The sequence below is a fragment of the Tachysurus vachellii genome, chromosome 4, assembly GCF_030014155.1.
Source record: "Tachysurus vachellii isolate PV-2020 chromosome 4, HZAU_Pvac_v1, whole genome shotgun sequence".
NCBI classification, from domain to species: domain Eukaryota; kingdom Metazoa; phylum Chordata; class Actinopteri; order Siluriformes; family Bagridae; genus Tachysurus; species Tachysurus vachellii.
In genome coordinates, this window is record NC_083463.1 from 10,256,476 (window position 1) to 10,277,627 (window position 21,152).

General features: G+C 37.1%; 1 protein-coding gene across 6 annotated transcripts in view; it reads right to left on the reverse strand.

The window, feature by feature from the left end:
• The window catches only part of dlg1a (discs large MAGUK scaffold protein 1a), a 115,210-nt gene that overhangs the window by 15,468 nt on the left and 78,590 nt on the right, over nucleotides 1-21,152 (reverse strand). For all 6 annotated transcript variants that reach the window (XM_060867664.1, XM_060867663.1, XM_060867666.1 and 3 more), the window contains 5 exons: nucleotides 20,914-21,058; nucleotides 17,910-18,036; nucleotides 14,399-14,555; nucleotides 14,190-14,292; nucleotides 3,736-3,850 (listed from right to left, as the gene is read on the reverse strand). In XM_060867664.1, the coding sequence (XP_060723647.1) occupies nucleotides 3,736-3,850; nucleotides 14,190-14,292; nucleotides 14,399-14,555; nucleotides 17,910-18,036; nucleotides 20,914-21,058 (647 nt within the window). The remainder of the gene's footprint in view (nucleotides 1-3,735; nucleotides 3,851-14,189; nucleotides 14,293-14,398; nucleotides 14,556-17,909; nucleotides 18,037-20,913; nucleotides 21,059-21,152) is intronic.

Sequence of the window (21,152 nt, forward strand, 5' to 3'; positions counted from 1 at the left end):
ATACACTGTATGTGTGAACGTAGTGTAATGTAATGGAATCGATACCTTCAGAAAGGATTGAGATTACAGACATTTACAGGTTTCAGTGATAAAATTCCATACACATGGATTTAAATGTCACACAGAGCTTCCTGTCTGCCGTTAGTGCATTGTTAAATAACAACACAATAAAATAGCATATAATACAAATTTTATACATTTCATATCATAATATAAAAAAGCAATAATATCTTCATTTAACATTTTCATTCTGTAAATGTATTAAATATATAGTAATATTTTAATGTTATAAGAAAATATAGTACTTTTGGATCTGAAGCTATAATATGCTAATGCAATTATTATATGTGTTTTAAACTGAAAAGCCAAAGCCAAATAAAATAAAATTAGTAGGTCTGTTCTGGAAAAAGAAAGCTCTTGTACTAAATTTTTTTTCCCCTATATGTTGGCACAGACAATAATAACAGATGTCTGTGTCACTAGTGGGGCAGTGAATCTTCTTTTTCCATCATACAGGGTTTATTATGTGAAAAAAAAAGAAAAGGAAAAAAAAAACAGATTAGGGCTTACAAGATTTGCAGCCTTTGAAATGTAAGCATTGTTGGGACAGGGTCTGTGACTGGCTAGAAAATAAATCTCTGAAATGTTCAGTAGATGTTGGTCTAATCCTATAAGTGCACGTGTTTAAAAATAAAACTCCCCAGAGCATACTGGACTCTGTACTGTCCCAAGGAATAAAACACAACAGTGTGTGTTTTTAGAGGAAAATTATCAACGATTATATGGCATCATGTCACATGTAACAATGTATGCTTTATTCCTCTTCTACCTCAGGAGTTTATATATACACCTATAGATTGGTGGAATGATTTTCTAACATATTAAATGCCATTGTAAATGTCATTTAGTCAAGTGTCTTACATCAGTGCAAAAAACAACCACTAAAATCTCTCGCAAGCATAAAGAAAATACAGCAGCAATGAACACATTAGCACCAGATTTACTAAAGTCACATATATTTTAATAGAAAAAATATGTGGATTTTTCAGGGCAAATTTTTCCTTTAAAGTTGTGGAATGTCCATGAAGTTGAAGACACACTTACAGTAACTCTCAAGCAAGCCAGGCAAACTCTTTCTGCTTACTAATGACTCTCACCTTTTTTAATTCCTTACTTTCCTTACAAAGTATAAGCCTGAGTAATCTAACCAGAAAACACTCTTAGCACTAGCAACAGTCACCTATTAATACAGAGGCAGGCAAAGAATAAGTGTAAGAAAAAGCAAGTAATAAAATATGAGATCTAAAACTCAAGATGTCTGGAGTCAGCTTCAAAGAGGATCCTGGTTTTACGAGCCGCAATTATGAAAACAGCTATTAAGAGGATACAGGAAGACAGTGCAGTCTGAAAGCAGGAGCAATAATAACTAGAGACTGATCCAAAAGCCAGGGTTACACATTGTATTCATACATGCAAACCCAAGCACTTTTGCGCTTCATCTACTTTGAGCATCATTTACACAAACCGTACAGAACAAAAGCAAGCAGATGGTTCTGGTAATATTGTGTAAGGGATGTTGTGGTATAGGGACAGATGAGGTCTTTATGAAGCAGTTTATTTTTTTCCAACAGAAGCAGCAGCAGCATCCCTGACTCGCTTTAATCTGCAGCTGCTCTCTGACCTTCAGCTTCAGCAGCATCCCTAATCATTATTATTCATTTTCTACAGTGATAACAGTGTATAAAAAGTTAGGAAAATAGATTATCCAGAGCAAGGATGTCTCAGAGCACCAATGCTGGGAACTTTGCACCAATCACATTTGACATTTTTCAGTCCAGATTTTATGGTCAATTTTGAAAAGTCTAAAAATGATTGTTTCTTTTTTACAGGAAAATAATCAGTGATGGTAATATGATAAATGATTGCAAATACCAAAATGTTTTATTCTTTGTATACAACAGCCATTAAAATATGAAAACAATTTTTCATTTACTAAAAATAATAAAATGTAGATTTTATCTTTTCATAGATACATTTAATGCTGTGGAATGTCTGTAAAAGTTAATCTGTGGTTAATTACATTATAACAGCTACAGTGGTGTAAAAGTGTTGAGCCCCCTTCCTGATTTTGTATTTTTTAGCATGTTTATCACTCATTAATGTTTCAGATCATCAAACAAATTTAAATATTAGTCAAAGTTAACACAAGTAAACACAACATGCAGTTTTTAAATGAAGGTTTCAATAGGATTCAGGTCAGGACTTTGACCAGGCCACTCCAAAGTCTTCATTTTGTTTTTCTTTAGACATTCAGAGGTGGACTTGCTGGTGTGTTTTGGATCATTGTCCTGCTTCAAAACCCAAGATCGCTTAGGCTTGAGGTCATGAACCGACGGTCGCGCATTGTTCTTCAGGATTTTTTGATTGACAGCAGAATTCATGGTTCCATTTATCACAGCAAGTCTTCCAGGTCCTGAAGGAGCAAAACTGCCCCAGACCATCACACTACCACCAATATATTTTACTTCAAGTTCAAGTTCAAGTTCAAGTTTCTTTATTTGTCATCTCGCTACATGTTGAGACATGCAGTGGAGCGAGATGTCGTGTCTCACAGGTCAAACTGTGCAACATCCATACAGACATTAAACATCAAAAAAACAACACAAAACATAAAACAAAGCAATACAATTTAAATACACAAAAAAAATACACTCAAGCAATAAATATAAGTATGAAGACTCTACAATGCTTCCTTGATATTGTACACGTGCAACAGGAGGCATTCAAAGACAGCAGCTGGTAGCGGACTATTTGGTAAGAAGTTCTTTTTCTGAAATACAGTGTTACTTTTATATGCCAGCTGTAATGGAACACACACTTTCCAAAAAGTTCAACTTTTGTCTCGTCAGTCCACAGAGTAACAGGGGGGAAGCAAACACTTTTTCACGCAGGGCCATGTGGGTTTGGATTTTGTTTTCCCTTAATAATAAAAACCTTCATTTAAAAACTGCATGTTGTGTTAACGTGTGTTATCTTTGACTAATATTTAAATTTGTTTGATGATCTGAAACATTAAAGTGTGAGAAACGTGCAAAAAAATTATCAGGAAGGGGCAAACACTTTTTCACACCACTGAATAAACAATTTTCTCTCAAAGTTAATGAAAATCCTCTATACTGAAGACTTTCTCGTGGACACACATTGAAGAATAGCTTTACCCAAAGCCCTGACACTGGGAACTCCTTCCATAAATGATGAATATGTGTCTCATCAGATAAAACTTTATCATATCAACAATTTCACATTTTTTTGATCCCGCTATACAAGTCCCTGTCCAAACTGTTTTTATAAAAATTATCATCTATAATAATGTCCATATTAAAATAAACCTGTGACTTGCCTTCCAGTCAAAACTAGTTCCAGGGCTGCTGTTATTACCAACCTAACTACTCAACATCTTCTGACCAATCAGATTCTAGACAGTTTCTCCTCGTGTTTTACAATGCTCTGTTTTATTAAGTATGTTGTTTCAGTGCAACAGTTCTTATGGTCAAATTAAAATATCTCTTAAAACCAGTTAAAGGGAAACATCAGAATATCTGCAGAAAATGTCTGTAAAGAAAATTGTAAAAATAACACTGGTGATGGAACACAGTGGAGGAAAGGTGACTTGACCATCAGGACAAAGTCACAAGAGGTGCGGTGTAATTATCAGAGAAGCAGGGGAGGTCTCACCTGATGTAGAGCGTCCTCTTCTGGCTGGTGCGGAGTGAGCCGGAGCCTGAACTGATACTACTGTTCATCATCTGCTCCCGAAGATCATGGATTTTAGCTTCGAAACGGCTGTATTCTGCATGCACAAAGAAAAAAACAAGCAGCGTGAAACATTTGTCCTGCCTGATGCATGATCAACAATTTCTATAGACAGAATGGGGAGAGAGAGAGAGAGAGAGAGAGAGAGAGAGAGAGAGAGAGAGAGAGAGAGAGGGAGTTATTACAAAGATTGTAGTAGATAGTACTCAAACTCAAACCAAAATAGTACTTGAAATCTTTTTTGGACCTTATTTTACACACACACGTACACCACTGAGCAGCTCTTACTGTTAAAGTAATAACCGGATGCTGACTCTTATCTACACCATGTGAAAAGGCTGTACTCTCGCAAGCCAGAAAAAGATTTTCTTAATAAATTACTTTAATTGCTTTAACCCAATTTGTTTTTTAATGTTCTTTCATTTTGTCTCGGTGCTCCTTCTTTTTAAGTGTTCTGTTGTGAATCAATACAAACTGCAAATGTAAAATATAATACAAGAACGACTGTATTAACTTGTGAACAAGAATAAAACCCAGAGCAAACAAATCTTTGATTTCCCACAAAACAAATACAAGCAACACAATACTGCAGAATCCACACAGGAACAGGTACATCACAACACATTTAGTCCCTTGTTAAATCCAGTTAGATATAATCATATAATCCTTCATACTCACATTTCTCTTTACTCGCTGCAGGTCAAACGGTTTGGATAAAAGTGTGGATGAGAGCGCAGTGAAAGCCTTTCTGCTACTACTCGCTCATGTGTGAGGGGAAAGATGCTGTGCTGAAGGCCAGCTTCCAATTCACGCTTACCCGAACTATGTGCTCAGGGATGGGTGTGAGTGTTTGAGAGAGCGAGAGAGAGAGCGAGAGAGAGAGAGAGAGAGAGAGAGAGAGAGAGAGAGAGAGAGAGAGCGAGAGAGAGAGCGAGAGAGAGAGAAAGAGCTTGGACTCGCTGGCTAGGCGTAAAGCCTCTCTCTGAGAACCTACAGCAGGGCAACACAACAGATGCTAATGAACTACACACGAGCACTCATACCCCTCCCAACTGTGTGTGTCTGTGTGTTTGTGAACACCCTCCTCTTCATGTTAAGTGAGTTCTTGTGCATCAATAGATCAAATTAACACAAAATAACCTCATTCTGCTTACTTTATTTCGGCTGCAATATACACCATTTGGCACCCAGCCCTGAACAACTGCTATTCACTTCAACAAATTTCAATCCCTAGGGTTCCCTTGGGCTCGACTCTACCTCCTGTACAGCACTACTATATACTTTTTCTTTGTGTATTAATAACCCACCTTTGTCTTATCTATGTACTGTATATTGTACATTACAGGCACATTTGTCACTTATCATCCCTGGCACTGATTTTTGTTTCACTGAGTTGCTCACTATGTTCCAGGATATTTATATGAAACTGACTGAGCAGAGTGAGTAACATGTCCTTCTGACTAAAAGGTCAATAAATAATCTGGGATTTTAGAATAGAAACTTTTGTATCCCTGCTGCAGAATCCCCAAGAAACCTCTGATTACCACCAGGTCAATTAATCTATTATCTTTTGTATAGAATTTTGGAGGTTCAGTATTTATCAGTAATTATCCAGTAAATAAAGCAATCATCAACTGCTATCTAAAAATGACTATATATGCACTTCGTCCTATATTTGGAGCTTGAAAGGGAACAAATACACTTTTATACACAAACATAATAGCACTCTCAAATGTTTCTCTATACACAATCTCTATAAAAGATTCACTATGAACCCTAACGTCACATAGAATTGCAGCAACATCAGATCTATAGTGAAAAATCAATGCAGATGAAACTCACAGCAAAAAACAGCATAAAGATGAAGTGGTTCTCTTGGAGAACAGAGGCTCAGGCAGACCCTCAATCCCTCGGGATTGCACAACATTAGGGAAATGAGAGCAGTGATGCAATATGCTCAAACAGCCAGTCATGGCTCTGCCGCATGTATTTAAGATTAGAGTCACACTCATGTACACTATGATTAAATCCTTCTAATAATTATGTGATGCCTCACATGAACATAAACATATCCAAAGCAAATGATCCTTCTGATGTCCATGTTAAGAAATCTGGCAAGCTGAGATTTTCCACTGGACACATAGTGTAAAGCAATGTTTCGGCAATCCACATGTCAATTGCATTTCTATATGAGCTTCAGGCAGGAGAAAGAGCAACAGGGCACATCGAGATTAATCTGTTATAACTATGTCTCCTTTATCCAGCAATTAGTGGTGGGTATGAGAATTTACATTTCTGGCATTTTATTTTATCTTGAGAGGGATATTAAATGTTTAGTAGTAGTAGTAGTAGTAATAATAATAATAATAATAATAATAATAATAATAATAATAATATATGTAGAATAAATAAATAAGTTTAGTTTGAGCTTAGAGCTACAGAAATCGGCCACAGACAACCACACCCCATCTCAGCCACACCCGCTCTCACAGTCATCCCCAATCACAGACACACCAACTCTTAGCCACACCCCCTCTAAATCACACCTCCTCTTAGCCACACCCCCTCTCAGTCATACCACTCTTTGTCACACCCACTCCCAGACACACCAACTTTTAGCCACACCCCTTTAAAAATCACACCTCCTCTTAGCCACACCCTCTCAGTCATACCACTCTTTGTCACACCCACTCCCAGACACACCAACTTTTAGCCACACCCCTCTAAAAATCACACCTCCTCTTAGCCACACCCCTCACTCATTCATACCATTCCCAGACACACCCACCCTCTTAGCCACACCCCCCATCTTAACCACACCCCTATTTCAGCATACCCTCTCTTAGCCACACCCCTCTCAGTCACACCTCATCTTAGTCACCCCCCCAGTCACACCCACTCTTAGTCACACCCCATCCCAGACACAGCTCCTACAGCACACACCCCTCTCAAGTATGCTCTCAAATGCAAGCCAAGCAAACTCTCTTGCTTACTAATAACACTTCTTTCACATGGTTGCTCATTAACTTCTTACTTTCCTTTATAAATACCTCACAGTTTGTAACTTACAATGTATTATATGATGAAATATAAGAACATGCAAAAATAAACACAACACCCAATTTATGTGGAGTTCTTCACTCACATAAGAACTTCACTCATGTGCAAGTGAAAATAAAATAAACTTCAAAGGTAAACAGTCATGGCTGGTGTGAAACGTAAGATAAAACCGTATGAGTACTTGACTGGTTGCATGATGTGATGCTAAACATGACGTTTGATGCGACGAATCTGTTGTGAATTACCTGCATTTTAAAAATTAACAATACCAGCTCTGACTTTAAAAGTGCATGACTGATGAGAGCACAAGAGATGATATGCATAGATCATTAATTAATGCTGAATTACAAATGCAATCTGACTGCATTCACACATTCGAATGTTTCGCAAGAAAAAGAAATGGCCAAAGGCAGAGAGAGAGAGAGGGCAGAACTTTGCTAAACAAACCCACCAATCCCAGGCTAAAAGCACTGCAGAGCTTCAGCTAGCCAGAAGAGACAACTAATCCTTTCCAGATTACAGACAATGCCCTGGATATACACAAGAGCTTGAGGATGAAAGAGCATTCACCCATCAAAATGAAATGATTACAGCATGCTGTCATCCAAATTACATTCAAATACAATCTACTAACTGATCAATAACACTTTTTCTTAAATAGCTCTTGTATTTAGGCAAAATGAACCAGTGTTGTGGCAGTATTTGGGTAAGAAGCAGCAGAGATCTTTCCTATGAATATGGCAGTAGAAAATTCTGGAAATAAACGCGATGATGAAATTGACAGTAATCTGAAAAGATCTAAGTTTCAGTACAAACCTTTAAGACGAAGCAGGACATAACATTACAATAATGTAGCTTTATTTTTACAGAACGTCATTCTTTTTAACAGTTATTCTTTCATAAACATCAGTGAACGAGAATATATTAATTTCAGAGCAAAGGCAAAGTGATCTTGTATAATCGTCTTTTGGTAGCTTGTATTAGTAGTAATGCAATGCAAAAGCCCATCTTCTTCACACAAAATATTGACTAATGCTTTACTCATCTCCTTTACACATAAAAGGAAATTTTGCCTGAGTGTGACAGGGCTGTGAAATCTCAGTGCTGCTGCTGCTAATGCATTTCAGCACGTCATGATCACACATTTTTTAAATAGCCTAGAGACAGGCATACTGAGAGAAGGAAATTCCCAAGGACCCCCCCCCCAAAATTCCTGGTGAATATGCAGTTTAATGCTGTGTTCTGACTGTATCTGCTTTCTGTAATATACAAAAATAACCTCTAAAACAATTCATTTGCACAAATAATGCATTTTCTTGCATTCACATTATTAGATTAAAACCTTAATTCCATCTCAGTAGTATTATGTGTTTAAATAAGTCAGGATCTACTAGCAGTAAATCAGAACAAAAAGGCAGCTCTAGACTTCACAAGGAGATGAGAGTGCCACTGAAGTACCAATCCTCAATGCCATTTAGTTTCTCAGATCAAAGTGCTTCTGAGGGTTGGGTTTGTGCTGCTTGTCTACAGACAAAAAACCGGGCTCTTAGCAGGTGGCAAGGCTTCTGATGGAAAGATAAAAATAAAAGGACTTGCTTCATTAGATAAAGTCAAAAATAATGTAGTAGTAGTAATGTAGTAATAATGATTAAAAAAAAATGACAGTAAAATTTTAACGCTATGAATTCATCCTGGAGACCTTCCATATGCGGATTTCCTGCTTGATCAGGCATTCAAGCATAGCTCACGGTTAGTAAAGTAAAACAGCAGCATTGTTCCACTGCAGATCTCCCACAGGAGAAAGGCTAAAGCCTCCACACACCTGAGCCCACACTAAGCTCAGCCAGCGCAGTGCTAAGAGTGCTAATGAAACGCTATCGAGTCAAGCGTCAAACCTCCATATGTGATTCTTTGATTCTGTTCCTGACACAACTTTCAAACAATAATGTAGACAAACTATACTTTTTACCTATGAGTGACAGGATAGCTTGCGTGTTATTAAAGAATTAGGATACTAATGGAAATATCTTAGCAAGGACAATTTATCATAAGCAAACCACAGTCAAAAAAACACTGTAATTATCACTGTAATTATACAAATAATAACTGAAAATGACAGCTAAAGATGCAATAATGACCACAAGAAACTTAAAATATTCACCTTGTTTTAAAATGAAAACTAAATACTAAATACTTTTCAGTATTACTTCCTCGTTATTTATCCCTCTTCTTGGACAAAATGAAGGCATCAGAAATACAAAAGAAAGTGTGAGAAGAGAAAATGGCATAAACGAATCTCCCTACAGTGTTGACTTCTGCCCCATGCACCATGCTGTCTCATGACTTACAAAAATAGCTATGATTACACAGCCCTCAAGAAGCCTCTGATTCTGTCCAAGCCTGGTGGGAACTAAGACTTTGGTGCACCAAGTCCTTTGGTAGACAGAGAATAATGTATAAACCTGAGCTGGCCGAAAGAGGAAAGGTATGGGCAAAGGAAGCCAGGTTCAGGAGCCATGCTAAGACCACAGATTTTACCAAACTTCATCCAATTTCGACACAAATAAGCAAGCACTCAGACACAAGCACAACATTGCTTTGAAAGGACCATGTGTGCATACCTTTAATTAGATCACAGTGGACATCTCTAGCCAAAGCTCTGCTGGACCACCATGTGACCCGTGGCATTCTCATACACACAGCTTCCACAAGGCCTGCATCTCTTCATTAAAGCAAGGCTTCAGCACTTCCCAGGGTTTAAAAACGAATCTGATCCAAGTCACGACATAAACACCAAATGGAGCCGTAGCAGTCCTCGGCCACCTGGTCCTCAGTGTCCACTATAATCAAACCACCGAGCTCACAGCGTGACTAAAAATAGACAAATCTCACTCATTTTTGCCAGTTCTAGGTACCATCCAGGTTACTGCAAAACTATTAACCTTTAAAGCATTATTGAATTTGATTGTCTAATTAAGTGCACATTTCTTTTTCCTATCAGGAGCAGCAAATCTTTGTCTTCTTCATTTCACTATCAATGGCCATTATGCATGAAATAGCTTTCTACTTCATTCTGTAAAGAACAAATAAACACTCTTTACCATTCAGATCACAATGAGCCTGAAACAATCTGTAAAAACATTCAATCTGGCTTTTTTGGGACTGTATATTGTAACAAAGGCTTCTGATTAATATTTTCTCTACTTTTATAAATATCACAAATCTTACACTTAGGTGCCTGAATTTATAAATCTCTTTTAAATTATATTCAAAATCTCTCATTAACTACTAATGCAGCTAACGAATGCTCAGAATTTAACCGACATTAAATGTATTTGTTTCATAACTTTATTTGACTGTCGTTACAACTTGATGTATTTTTTTAAGCATATAAAGTAATAGTAGTGCAGATACATGCATCCAGCTCCAGGCATGTGCAGAAGCAACAGGGGAAACCACTGACAGTAAAAAAAAAAAAAAAACACCATTATGTCAAGAGCATCCTTAGTGTGGTTATGTCTGTGTGTGTCTGTGTGTGTGTGTGTGTGTGTGTGTGTGTGTGTGTATGTGTGTGTGTGTGTGAATGAGTTAGGGCTCTGTAGAAATTTATAAATATTGATTATGGGGAGAATTGGATTAGGTGTTCTAATATTTGTACCAGCCCAACTTAATATAATTGGCTAGAACTGGCCCTGCCTAGAAATCATTACAGTATACTGTATCTGTGCAGAAGAGCAAAGACACACAGCACTGATTGTGTTGAAATGATGTTCATTATGAGTGCATTTGGAAATATACCTGGGATGAGCACAAGACAGATTTTATGATTACAGCAGCAGTTCAAGGGTTTAAGGCTACAGTATCGAGGTGAGATTATCCACTGAAGCAAGGATAAGACTTAAATACAAATAGTTTTATGTGCAAAGATTTAGCACATCTTTCACAGCAGCATTTAGAGCCTTCACGGCACCAAAAAGATTTAACAACGACAAAATCAGCAAAAATTAAAACAAACATGGAAACACTTCTATCAGCGATCTACACCAAGAATTAATTTTATTATTTCAACCATACCAACACTTCAGTTAGATTTAAGTGGGACAGGAGTAAATACAAAATAGTCTCAAAATTATGCCAAAAAGGCTACCACACTATCTACTGAATTTTTAGCATAACTCAGCTGAGCGCCAACAAAACTTGAACAAACTATGTAAAAAAAAGGGAGAGAGACTAAATGAAATCTCTAGTTGAAACTGAACAAATTCTGCCACTTCGTTGTTTAATCTGCCTACTGTAAAGAAAATTTACAAAAAAGTTCAGAACCAACATTATAATTTTATAATTAGTGTATGCATTTATGATGACTGCAAAGCTACAGTAACAATCTAGCTTCTCACACAGTTAGCTAGAAAGCATACCTTACTGATAATATCCTTTCTGATCACAGCAAGATAAAAAAAAAAATGGATTACAAACAGATCAATTTGACAAGCAACGTTTTTTTTCTTTCTTTTTTAAACAAGAAATCCATCTGTGTTCAAACAGATAGTTATTATGTACGAATGTCTGGTGTGTTGCATGTAAACAAAATGTTCATTGAGCGAGCGTAAGCAAAAGTGATTCCTCCCACAATATTTATTGTAGGTCCCAGGTCAGATTTTGCACAATTGGTATATGGGGCAGGGAGAATGCTGCCCCTCCATTGCACAACATCTAGAATGACAACCAAAGTAAATTTACAGAATACAAATAGATGTAAATGATGGAGACATTTTGAAGATGTCTTGAATAGCTGATATAGAGTATATGCTCCTATGGACAAGCCACCGCTGCTACCCAGGGTACAACATAATTGCAACATACACCCTACATAGTGATCTACAGTCCATGTGCATTTCAGTAAGAAAGAGAGCTGAACGTAACTTGGTAAAAAGTCAGTTTATATCTTTATGTTCTCAATGTACTCTATAAGGGATAATCTTAAATGCATACATACACAACATACCTTTTAGTCACCAATTCCCTATCACTACATTTCCCCCACTCGATTATTTTCTTTTTCTCTATTTTATCGCAATGTATGTTAAAACTTAATTAAAGATAAAAACAGAATTAAACACGAGACCATTTGTTTATGGCTTGAATTCAGATTCAAGTAGGAATGTTTGGTGAATGCAAAAAAGGACAAAAGACAAGGATATCAATCATGGAATGTTGATATAGTGGCTCAGTAGAATAGAACGACAGAGAGGTGACTACTGATAACAGCTCTGGCTGCTGTGTCTGTTAATAAAGAGACCTGCTGCATGGCAACTGGCCATATCCTGTGTCAGCTGCTATACATTTTCTGTTTCTTTACCTTCAAAATGATCAATGTTTCTACTGAAGAATTGTAGAAAACTGTAGGACAAGAGTTTTGTAGAGTTTTTATTTCCTAAGTGTCACTTTCTACAATGTACATTTGGTGAAAACTATTCTAAAGGGAATTATTAAGATTAACATCAATTATTAACATCATAATTTTACATGATTTTAATAGAATTTGCAGACTAGAAATGTTAACAGTCACTCAGATGTTCATACAGCCATTTCTATGTTGATTTGTTAGGGCCATCTGCAATCCTATTTTAAAGGAGGTTTGGTGTCGGGGCCATGCTTAGACAATTCTCTGCCGGAACATTAGGGGGCGTTCCAGCAGTTTGTATGTATTGCGCCATGTTTTTTTTGTTTTCACTCTGCACACTTGATTAGTTTTCCTATTTATACCCGTTGTCTTGTGTGTAGTTTTGCAGCTTTTGTCTCCTGGTTTTGTTTCCTGTGTTTTTAGTCATTGGTTTCATGCTTGTAATGTGTTGTAGTTTTGTTGTTGGAATAAATTCCCTGCTTATGTTGGTATCTTCGCATTTGGGTTTGGATTCTGTCGTTGACAGTACGGTGGCTTTTCTTTTGCTTTTCATAAACAGTTTTTCACTTTTAAAATACTAATGATAATAATGAATAATGTATTCTCTTCATGGAGGACATATGATTTGTAACAGTTCTGTCAGGAGCTTGGACGGTTCTTGGCCAGACCACTAGGGGGCTGGCAGGTGTCTTCTCATCACCCACAATACGATCGCTATGTTAGCGGTGCTAGGATCTTACCTGTGTCCACCAATGTGTCCACCATTTCACCTGTTCACCTGTTACTTGTTCAACTTGATTAGTTTGTCTATATATATATATATATATATATATATATATATATATATATATATATATATATATATATATATATATATATGCTTGTCTTGTTTCCTGTGAGTTATTGTCATTGTCACAGCGAGGTGATTGTCGTTGTGTTTACCAGGTTAATGTTGCTATAGTTCTGTGTGAATTGTTACTATGTTTAGATTTTGTTTGTCAAGTTTAAGTTTGGTTCATGTCTTTATTAATAAAACTATGTACGCACTGGAATCCTGCATTTGGATCTGATTCTCTACTGCAGGAAGTCGAGCCTACCTTGGGGACCCAAGTTCGATCCCTGCCATTTACGGTGTACGTCTGCAAACGTTACAGGTTCCAAACTGGTAGAACTTTATGTGATGATCAAGCTTAATGGTGTCCATAAATGCTTTGTCATTTTTTGTGTCCATTTTATGATTTGCTGGACACCATCCACCTATGTTTCTGTGGGAAAACTCTTTGGTTTCCCCTGTACAGTATATATGAAGGCAAATGAATCTTACATGTATGTATTTATATATTAAGAAAAAGGAAATGGTCAAATGCAAAAGGAAAGTCCCTGAAGCCTGAGAATGATACAAAAGCCTTTTAAAAAAATAGTGTCATTATTGTACACTTAGTGTAGTGACACTAAGTGACACTTAGTGTAGTGTCATTATTTTAACTATTGTTTGAAGCTGCTAATAGCTAAGATGTTTCAGAGAGAAAACTATTTTTGGTTTAAAAAATAATCAGGACCTTAATGTGATTTTGCACAGCAATATATATTGCACAAACAACTGCACACATCTCCAATTTACTACAGTCATTCTGTTTTGCCACTGATCTGTCTCTATATATTTGTATATTATCTATATTTTCTCTTTCCTACCTGTAAAGGTAAACTTATTAACAAATTTATTTTTGTCATGGACAGTCGTAAAAAAGCATTGCACCACATGTCATACTGTGTGTGGGAGTGTAAGTAATCAATAAAATTAGCATTTGTACTTGAAAAAGAAGTTCCTGTAACAATTCATATAACAATGTTTGCTCATTTCTTAAAGGGAACCTTTAAGAATATTTCTGGAGTTAAAACATATTATATTCACCCTCTGGTCTGTATTGAGCCACTAAGGTGACAGTCTGACCAGCATTCTTTAAAGCAGCAGCAGCCTGCTCATGAGTTGCAGTGCGGAGATCCACTCCATTCACCTGCAACACACACATACACATACACACGCATTGTTAATGAGGACATGACACAAAAAGATACTTGTAATAGTGGCTGAAAACTCTTCTGTCTCTCTATGCTTCTTACAGAGATGATGCGGTCTCCCTTCCTCAGTTCTCCACAGAGATCAGCAGGTCCTCCAGCCAGGATAAAGGAGATGAAGATGCCCTCGCCATCCTCTCCACCCACAATGTTGAATCCAAGCCCCGTAGAGCCGCGGTGTAGCATCACCTTCCGAGGCTCCCTGGTAAGACAAGACAGCAAGATGGACAGGATTACGGTTATTAAACCAGTGCCACATATGTCAAATATCAAACTTTTCAGCATGCATGCTTAAAACCAAATGGTTCCAATGGTTCTATGTACTATAGGACCAAGATCATTAGTGCTGCATTCGTCCACTCTATCCTGACACTATGTTGTTATAGACCTCGCTTTGTGATACTGGAACACGTTTGGGATCGAGCCCGTAAGGAACGTGAAGGGAAACTGTAACGCTACAGTCTGGGGATTGGGGTTTCCAATTATTTGAATACTTTGTGTATAATGCTGTTATTGTGGCAGTACCTCAAAGCTGCATACAGTCAAATCGACTATTTACATTATTATTAGCTTGTCTGCATGAACAAACATGTCTGGTTGGAGTGTATGTAAATTTGTGTGTGTGTATGTAGCCAAGCATAGCAAGTACTATAAGTAATAATAAAAGTATCGAATAACAAACATTATTGTGCAAACAGCCACCATCACAGTTTGGTGTCAGTGTGTCATTTGTATTATTTACTCTTTTACAGCTTCATTTAAGTAATATAGGTGTTTGCCCCTAGTTCAAGTTTTTTTGAACATTTTTGTGAGCTTTCACAAGGAAACAAAAACACAACGATGTATAAATACACACAGGTGTAAACAGCCATTGCCTTAAAAATGTATTCTGATGCAACAAGCATGTGGTTATTTGTGTCTGTCAATGTATATGTCTCCCTCTGCTGGGAATTCATGACATAAAATAAACAGCCATGCAGCTTTAACTAGACATAACTGGAGTACATAAAGAAATACTTTGCCGTTTCCCCTTAATTAAATAACCTAAACCTAAACATGTTTATGTAAGAACAAGATAAATAACTAAAGTCGGAGCCTAAAGGAGAATTGTTCCCCCTGAGCCTCTAGATGGCAGTACAACCACATGACTTCTCCTTTTTCTCCTTCTAACATGTTCACTTCCAAAATCCACCATGAAAACAATCTCCATAAACAGAAGTGCAAAGTTGGTGCAAAGAATTGAATGGATGTCCTTACATAACATACCTTAATGGTGTAACAAGTCTCGGAATTCAAAGGAGTTAAATTTCATGTACTGTTTGGCCTTATGTAGTGCACTCAATGTTTTTTTTTCTAGTTTAATTTAAATAAGTGACATATTTGATGACGGCACGTTTCCGATAACAAATCCCTCCATTAAAGTGGATTAAGGATGGTAAAGCAGAGTGTTTGATATGAACCCGTCCCCAACCCCCCTACCATCACTAGAACAAACACAGCTCAGCCATCTGTGGCCATGCTGATTAGCAGCTCATATGAAAAAAAATCTTTATAAAAAGGCATGGATAGTCACAGTACACTATAAAGTAATAGGCTGCACTCAAATTCAAGATAGATAGATAGATAGATAGATAGATAGATAGATAGATAGATAGATAGATAGATAGATAGAGATGACAGACAGACAGACAGATAGATAGATAGATAGATAGATAGATAGATAGATAGATAGAGATGACAGACAGACAGACAGACAGACAGACAGATAGATAGAGATGACAGACAGACAGACAGACAGACAGACAGACAGACAGACAGATAGATAGAGATGACAGACAGACAGACAGACAGACAGACAGACAGATAGATAGATAGATAGATAGATAGATAGATAGATAGATAGATAGATAGATAGATAGATAGAGATGACAGACAGACAGACAGACAGACAGACAGACAGACAGATAGATAGATAGATAGATAGATAGATAGATAGATAGATAGATAGATAGATAGATAGATAGATCTTTATAACTTTATAGTTATTGTAAACTAGGGTAAGCAATGAATGTACAGTTATATACAATTCTAATTGGTAGAAAAAGATGTGCATTGTTATTATAGACAGTGACATATTAGTGAGACATCAGGTTCCTAGTGGTCTAATGTAGAGTCTATCTAATCTATGATTCATTCTTTACAATAAAGTAGTCATTAAGTTACACAAAGATAACATAATCCCTCAGTTCTTTAGTACCTGCTAAAGCCTGCAAAATTCCTTGTGCTTTACTCATGATTCATTCCTCATATGCAGTGCCTTATGGACTTCATACATTTTTAAAAACTTAACTGCCTTTACCATAAAGCACTTAACATAAATCAGTATCACACGCTGTAAATGAATATAAATGAATTTATGAGCATTATGTATGAATATCCTTTTTATCAAGCACAGGCCTAACGGTGGAAAAAGGTAGCCAAGATTTCTACAAAATTAAAAATGAATGACACTGAACATATCTCAAATTTAATTATCATTTTGTCGAACGGGGTAGAATGTGCATTAGCAGACCATGTAGGATGACATGAATATATATATATATATATATATATATATATATATATATATATATATATATATATATATATATATATATATATATTATATATATATTTATATTATATTTCAGGGCAGGTATATTAAAATGAAATGTTCATGCAAAAAATGAATTTAATACCTGGCAACTTCGTAAATCTTCTAACATATTAAAATATTCTTATTCTTATGATAGATTTTTAAGAAAGCAACATCTTGGACATAGAGACATGACAAAACCAAAAAGTAGCAAACTATAAAATTTAACTACAAACCATAAAATTTACATTCAATTATTTGTCTTTGTATAAAAATGTCTAGAAATATGCAACTGTTATTGGCGAATGATGTGTTTTTATAATGAATCTGTCATTACAAAGAATGAGCCTTATTGTAAAAGGCTAATGTTTCTGCTAATAAACCGTTTTCATGGCTAATTTGTAGTAAAGGACACTGTTTGTAAAATATGTATGTATGGCTGTTTAAATACACTACACCAGTGTGCAACAGAGAGCAATGAGGTCCACTAGACAGTGATAAAGTGCAAACTGAGAGCACTAATGACCTTGGACAGCTTCATTCTGACACAGAAAGAGAAATACTGGCATCTTCACGCCCCATAGTCGCTAGATATCTGTAACGATTAAAAAAAACGCCTGACAGAGAGGAAGCAGATAAAGACTGATGGACAGAAAAAGAAAGATGGAAAAAGAGTGTGTGAAAAAGAAGGATAAAGAGAAAGAGACAGAGAGTGAGCATAGAAACAAAAGATGTCTTGCTATGTAGCACCCAAGTCACAGCTGAAGGGCAGAAAGAACACATTTTACGAGCCGTGTCGAGTCAAACTTGAATCACCGGGGGTCATTTCAATAAATTCACAGTGAAAGAGCAAGCATAACATGCATAAGTTAAAGCTGAGAGGCAAGACAAGAGCAACTCATATAACATAAAGAGAGGCACCTTGTGATATCGTCGTCTCCCAGCAAGCCTCTGGAGATGGGAGAGAAGCGTGAAGGTGTGGCTGGGGTTGTGGGCTGGCTCAGATAACTTGGGGAGCTGATATGATTCTCCATGTGCTGGGAATAAGCTGAAACATATTGAGAGAATAATTGTATAAAACAATCTTTTCTGATAATGTTGCAGACTTTCTGTATAAAGCACATTGTTCTTTCTCTCTCACACACACCTACAGTACACATTCCTTCTCTATCTTACACATACATACATACATCCTCTCCCCATACACACACAGACACACTCTTGTCCCTACCATAATTAGTCTTAGGGAGTATAGGTTCACGTGCCTGATAAGATCTGACTTTATTGGGGTAACTGAGAGGTCACCTAAACACAGATGCACACACACATACCAACACCCACACCCACCACACCCTCCCTCTTCTTGTACGACTATATATTCCTGCTTTTCCTAATAAACTTTGGAACTTCTCTCCGAAAGACGTTGACTAGTGTGTTCATTGAGACTTCCCCGAGTACTCGCCGGGAACCAGAAACCGAGCAGAGGTCTGAGAGGCTGAATTTAAGGTTATCCTGCACCAAGAGCAGATGAAAGAATGGTTATCTTGTCTTCATACGGCAGATGAGAATTCCTTACACATATTTAAAGCATTAATCCACTTTTTAAATGTAAACATCACATGGCAGTAGTACAGTGCAAAACATTTACAGATACAGAACAAAGCTTATGTTACTGTTCACATCAAACACCAGAATGAAGCAAAAGCGTGTGCTCTGTGACTCCGATGATGGCAGGAATGTTGGAACCAGAATAGCTGGAATTTCATAATTCCTGATCTCCTAAGAATTCCATATACAACAGTCTCTAGAGTTATCACAGATCACCAATTTGCCACTGCTGGGCCCCTGAGCAAGGCCCTTAACCCTCAATTGCTCAGATGTATAAAAACAAGATAAAATGTAAGTAGCTCTGGATAAGGGTGTCTGCTAAATGCTGTAAATGTAAACAAAATGAAAAACTGGGTGAATCTTTGACCATGACAGCCTCAGTTTCTTGTTCTTGACTGATAGAAGTGGAGCCTGATGTGATCCTCTGCTGCTGTAGCTTCTGGTCAGCTCAGACAGGTCTGATTATTATCCTCTGATTTCTCTCATTAACAAAGTATTTCAGCCAAGCCGTGTTTAAAGTAACAGAGGTCACAATGTTTCCCAATCCGATGTTTAATGTGAGCGATAACTAAAAAACTGAAGCTCCTAACTTGTACCTGCATGATTTTATGCATTGTTCTGCTCGGTATCTTACACTGTATTATATTATTCCCTCAGTATATTAAAAATGTTTTACCCTATAAATCAAGTCAAGTCAGGGTCAAAGTCTGTCCTCTAAGGACACAAAATAACTAAAAAAAATTTTATAGCTGTACATGCAAGCAAAAAAGTAAATGCTCACAGAATGCTCTCAGTGTTTATTCCTGCAGTGAAATGTAACACACTGTGTACAAACTCGTTCTCTTCTCAGAGCAAACCCATTCTCTTAAGTCCTCATAAAACTGCTCAAGTAAAGGGACAGCATCACTCCCGAGAGAGATGGGCTAAAATGTGATTGGATAGTATCAATGACACTAAAACACTAAATCCAAAATAAAATCCCTCACTTTAAGCTTTCCAAGAAGCTTGGCACTGTTAACTGGAAGAAATGTCATGCTTAGTCAGAAGAGCGACATAGACAGTTATCTTCTGCTTTTCTCACCACAATCACCATACTGACTCTTTACATTAGATCAGATCAGTTGGGGTGTGACTGCCAATGTGTTGGGGTTGATTTCTCCTCCTCCTGATTAAATAAAATGTTGCTCTTTATGCCTTTAAGCTTAAACGAAAGAATGTGAGTTTAGGCCTATGCTAATGTTCAAACACCAGCGAGGTGCTGTATAATCGATTACCATCACTCAGCACTCTTTGTAATAGTGTAAATCAATTCTGCGGGCATTTAGAATAAAACGCTGCACACTGATGATTTTGGCTGGCTTTAGAAGCCAGGGTGCGCCCTGGGGAACTGGAGCACTTCCAGTGCTTGGCTAGGCCATTTTTATTTTAACACCGTCGTCCTGAAATAGCCAGGGGAATGGATTAGTTGCCCCTGAGCACAATGCAAAGAATCATTCAGGTGATGAACTGGATATTATTTATAACAAACCTAGACCACAGCGCTGATTCCGATTGGTTAGAAGGTGTGGATTAATTTTAACAACAACAGCAAAGCACAGTTTTATTTTAATGTGCTTACTTAAATCCATTAGATGGAGGGAAGTAGTTTCTCTGTAAGATAACAAGCAGCACTTTTTTCTTATAAAGCTCAAGAGAAATATAAAAAGAGAGGCTGAAGGAGCATAAAGGAGCGACTGTTTATCGATGTTATAACAGGAAATTTTTTTCCACATGTGACTATAGACAATTAGAATGTTTTCTTCTTTAATAAATAAAGAACTGTTAAAATAGCCAATGCTGTTACTGGACAATACGTAATTAACTTTTGCCCTCCACTTCGCATCACAACACCCTATCTTTATTATTTTTCTAAAACAGCACACTCTGCTATGTTTTATACCTTACATAAGGCAATGAACCTGTACAACGTGGCTACTGAGATTTCATATATATAATTCAAGCAGTGACTTTGTATCTGTGTCTGATGAAGCTGAATTAGTATTAGTAGCTTTTGAGATTAGTCACAAGTGCCATGTGCTGTGCGAAAAATTCAGAGCATCACTTCATCAACATGCTGCTTTGATACAAGGCAGCAATCTAGAAATGACCAATCTAGAATTCACACTTCTACTGCAGACTCAAGGATTTGACAGGTTGTAGAATTGCTTTGTTTTCTAGTTGGGTTAGGTGATGTGTCTTGCGTAAAACACAAGGGCGTATGTTGGACATTCTGAAGATGGGGTCACAGAAATGTAAAGGCGTGTGTGAACACACTCACAGTTGGTGACGTCAGGGGGAGCATAGCTGTCATTCATGAACACACTGGTGGGTTTTGCCACTTTTAAGAAGACTACATCACTCGTGTTTTTCAAGGCTGCCACAGCATCCTCATGAGTCACCTCTTCAAGGCAAACAACATTTACCTGCATCCAACACATACACAGGTTCTTCAAACAGGTACAACTAAATCTTTTAATATGATTATATGGGTTAAAGTGGTCCAAACTTAGAAGGATT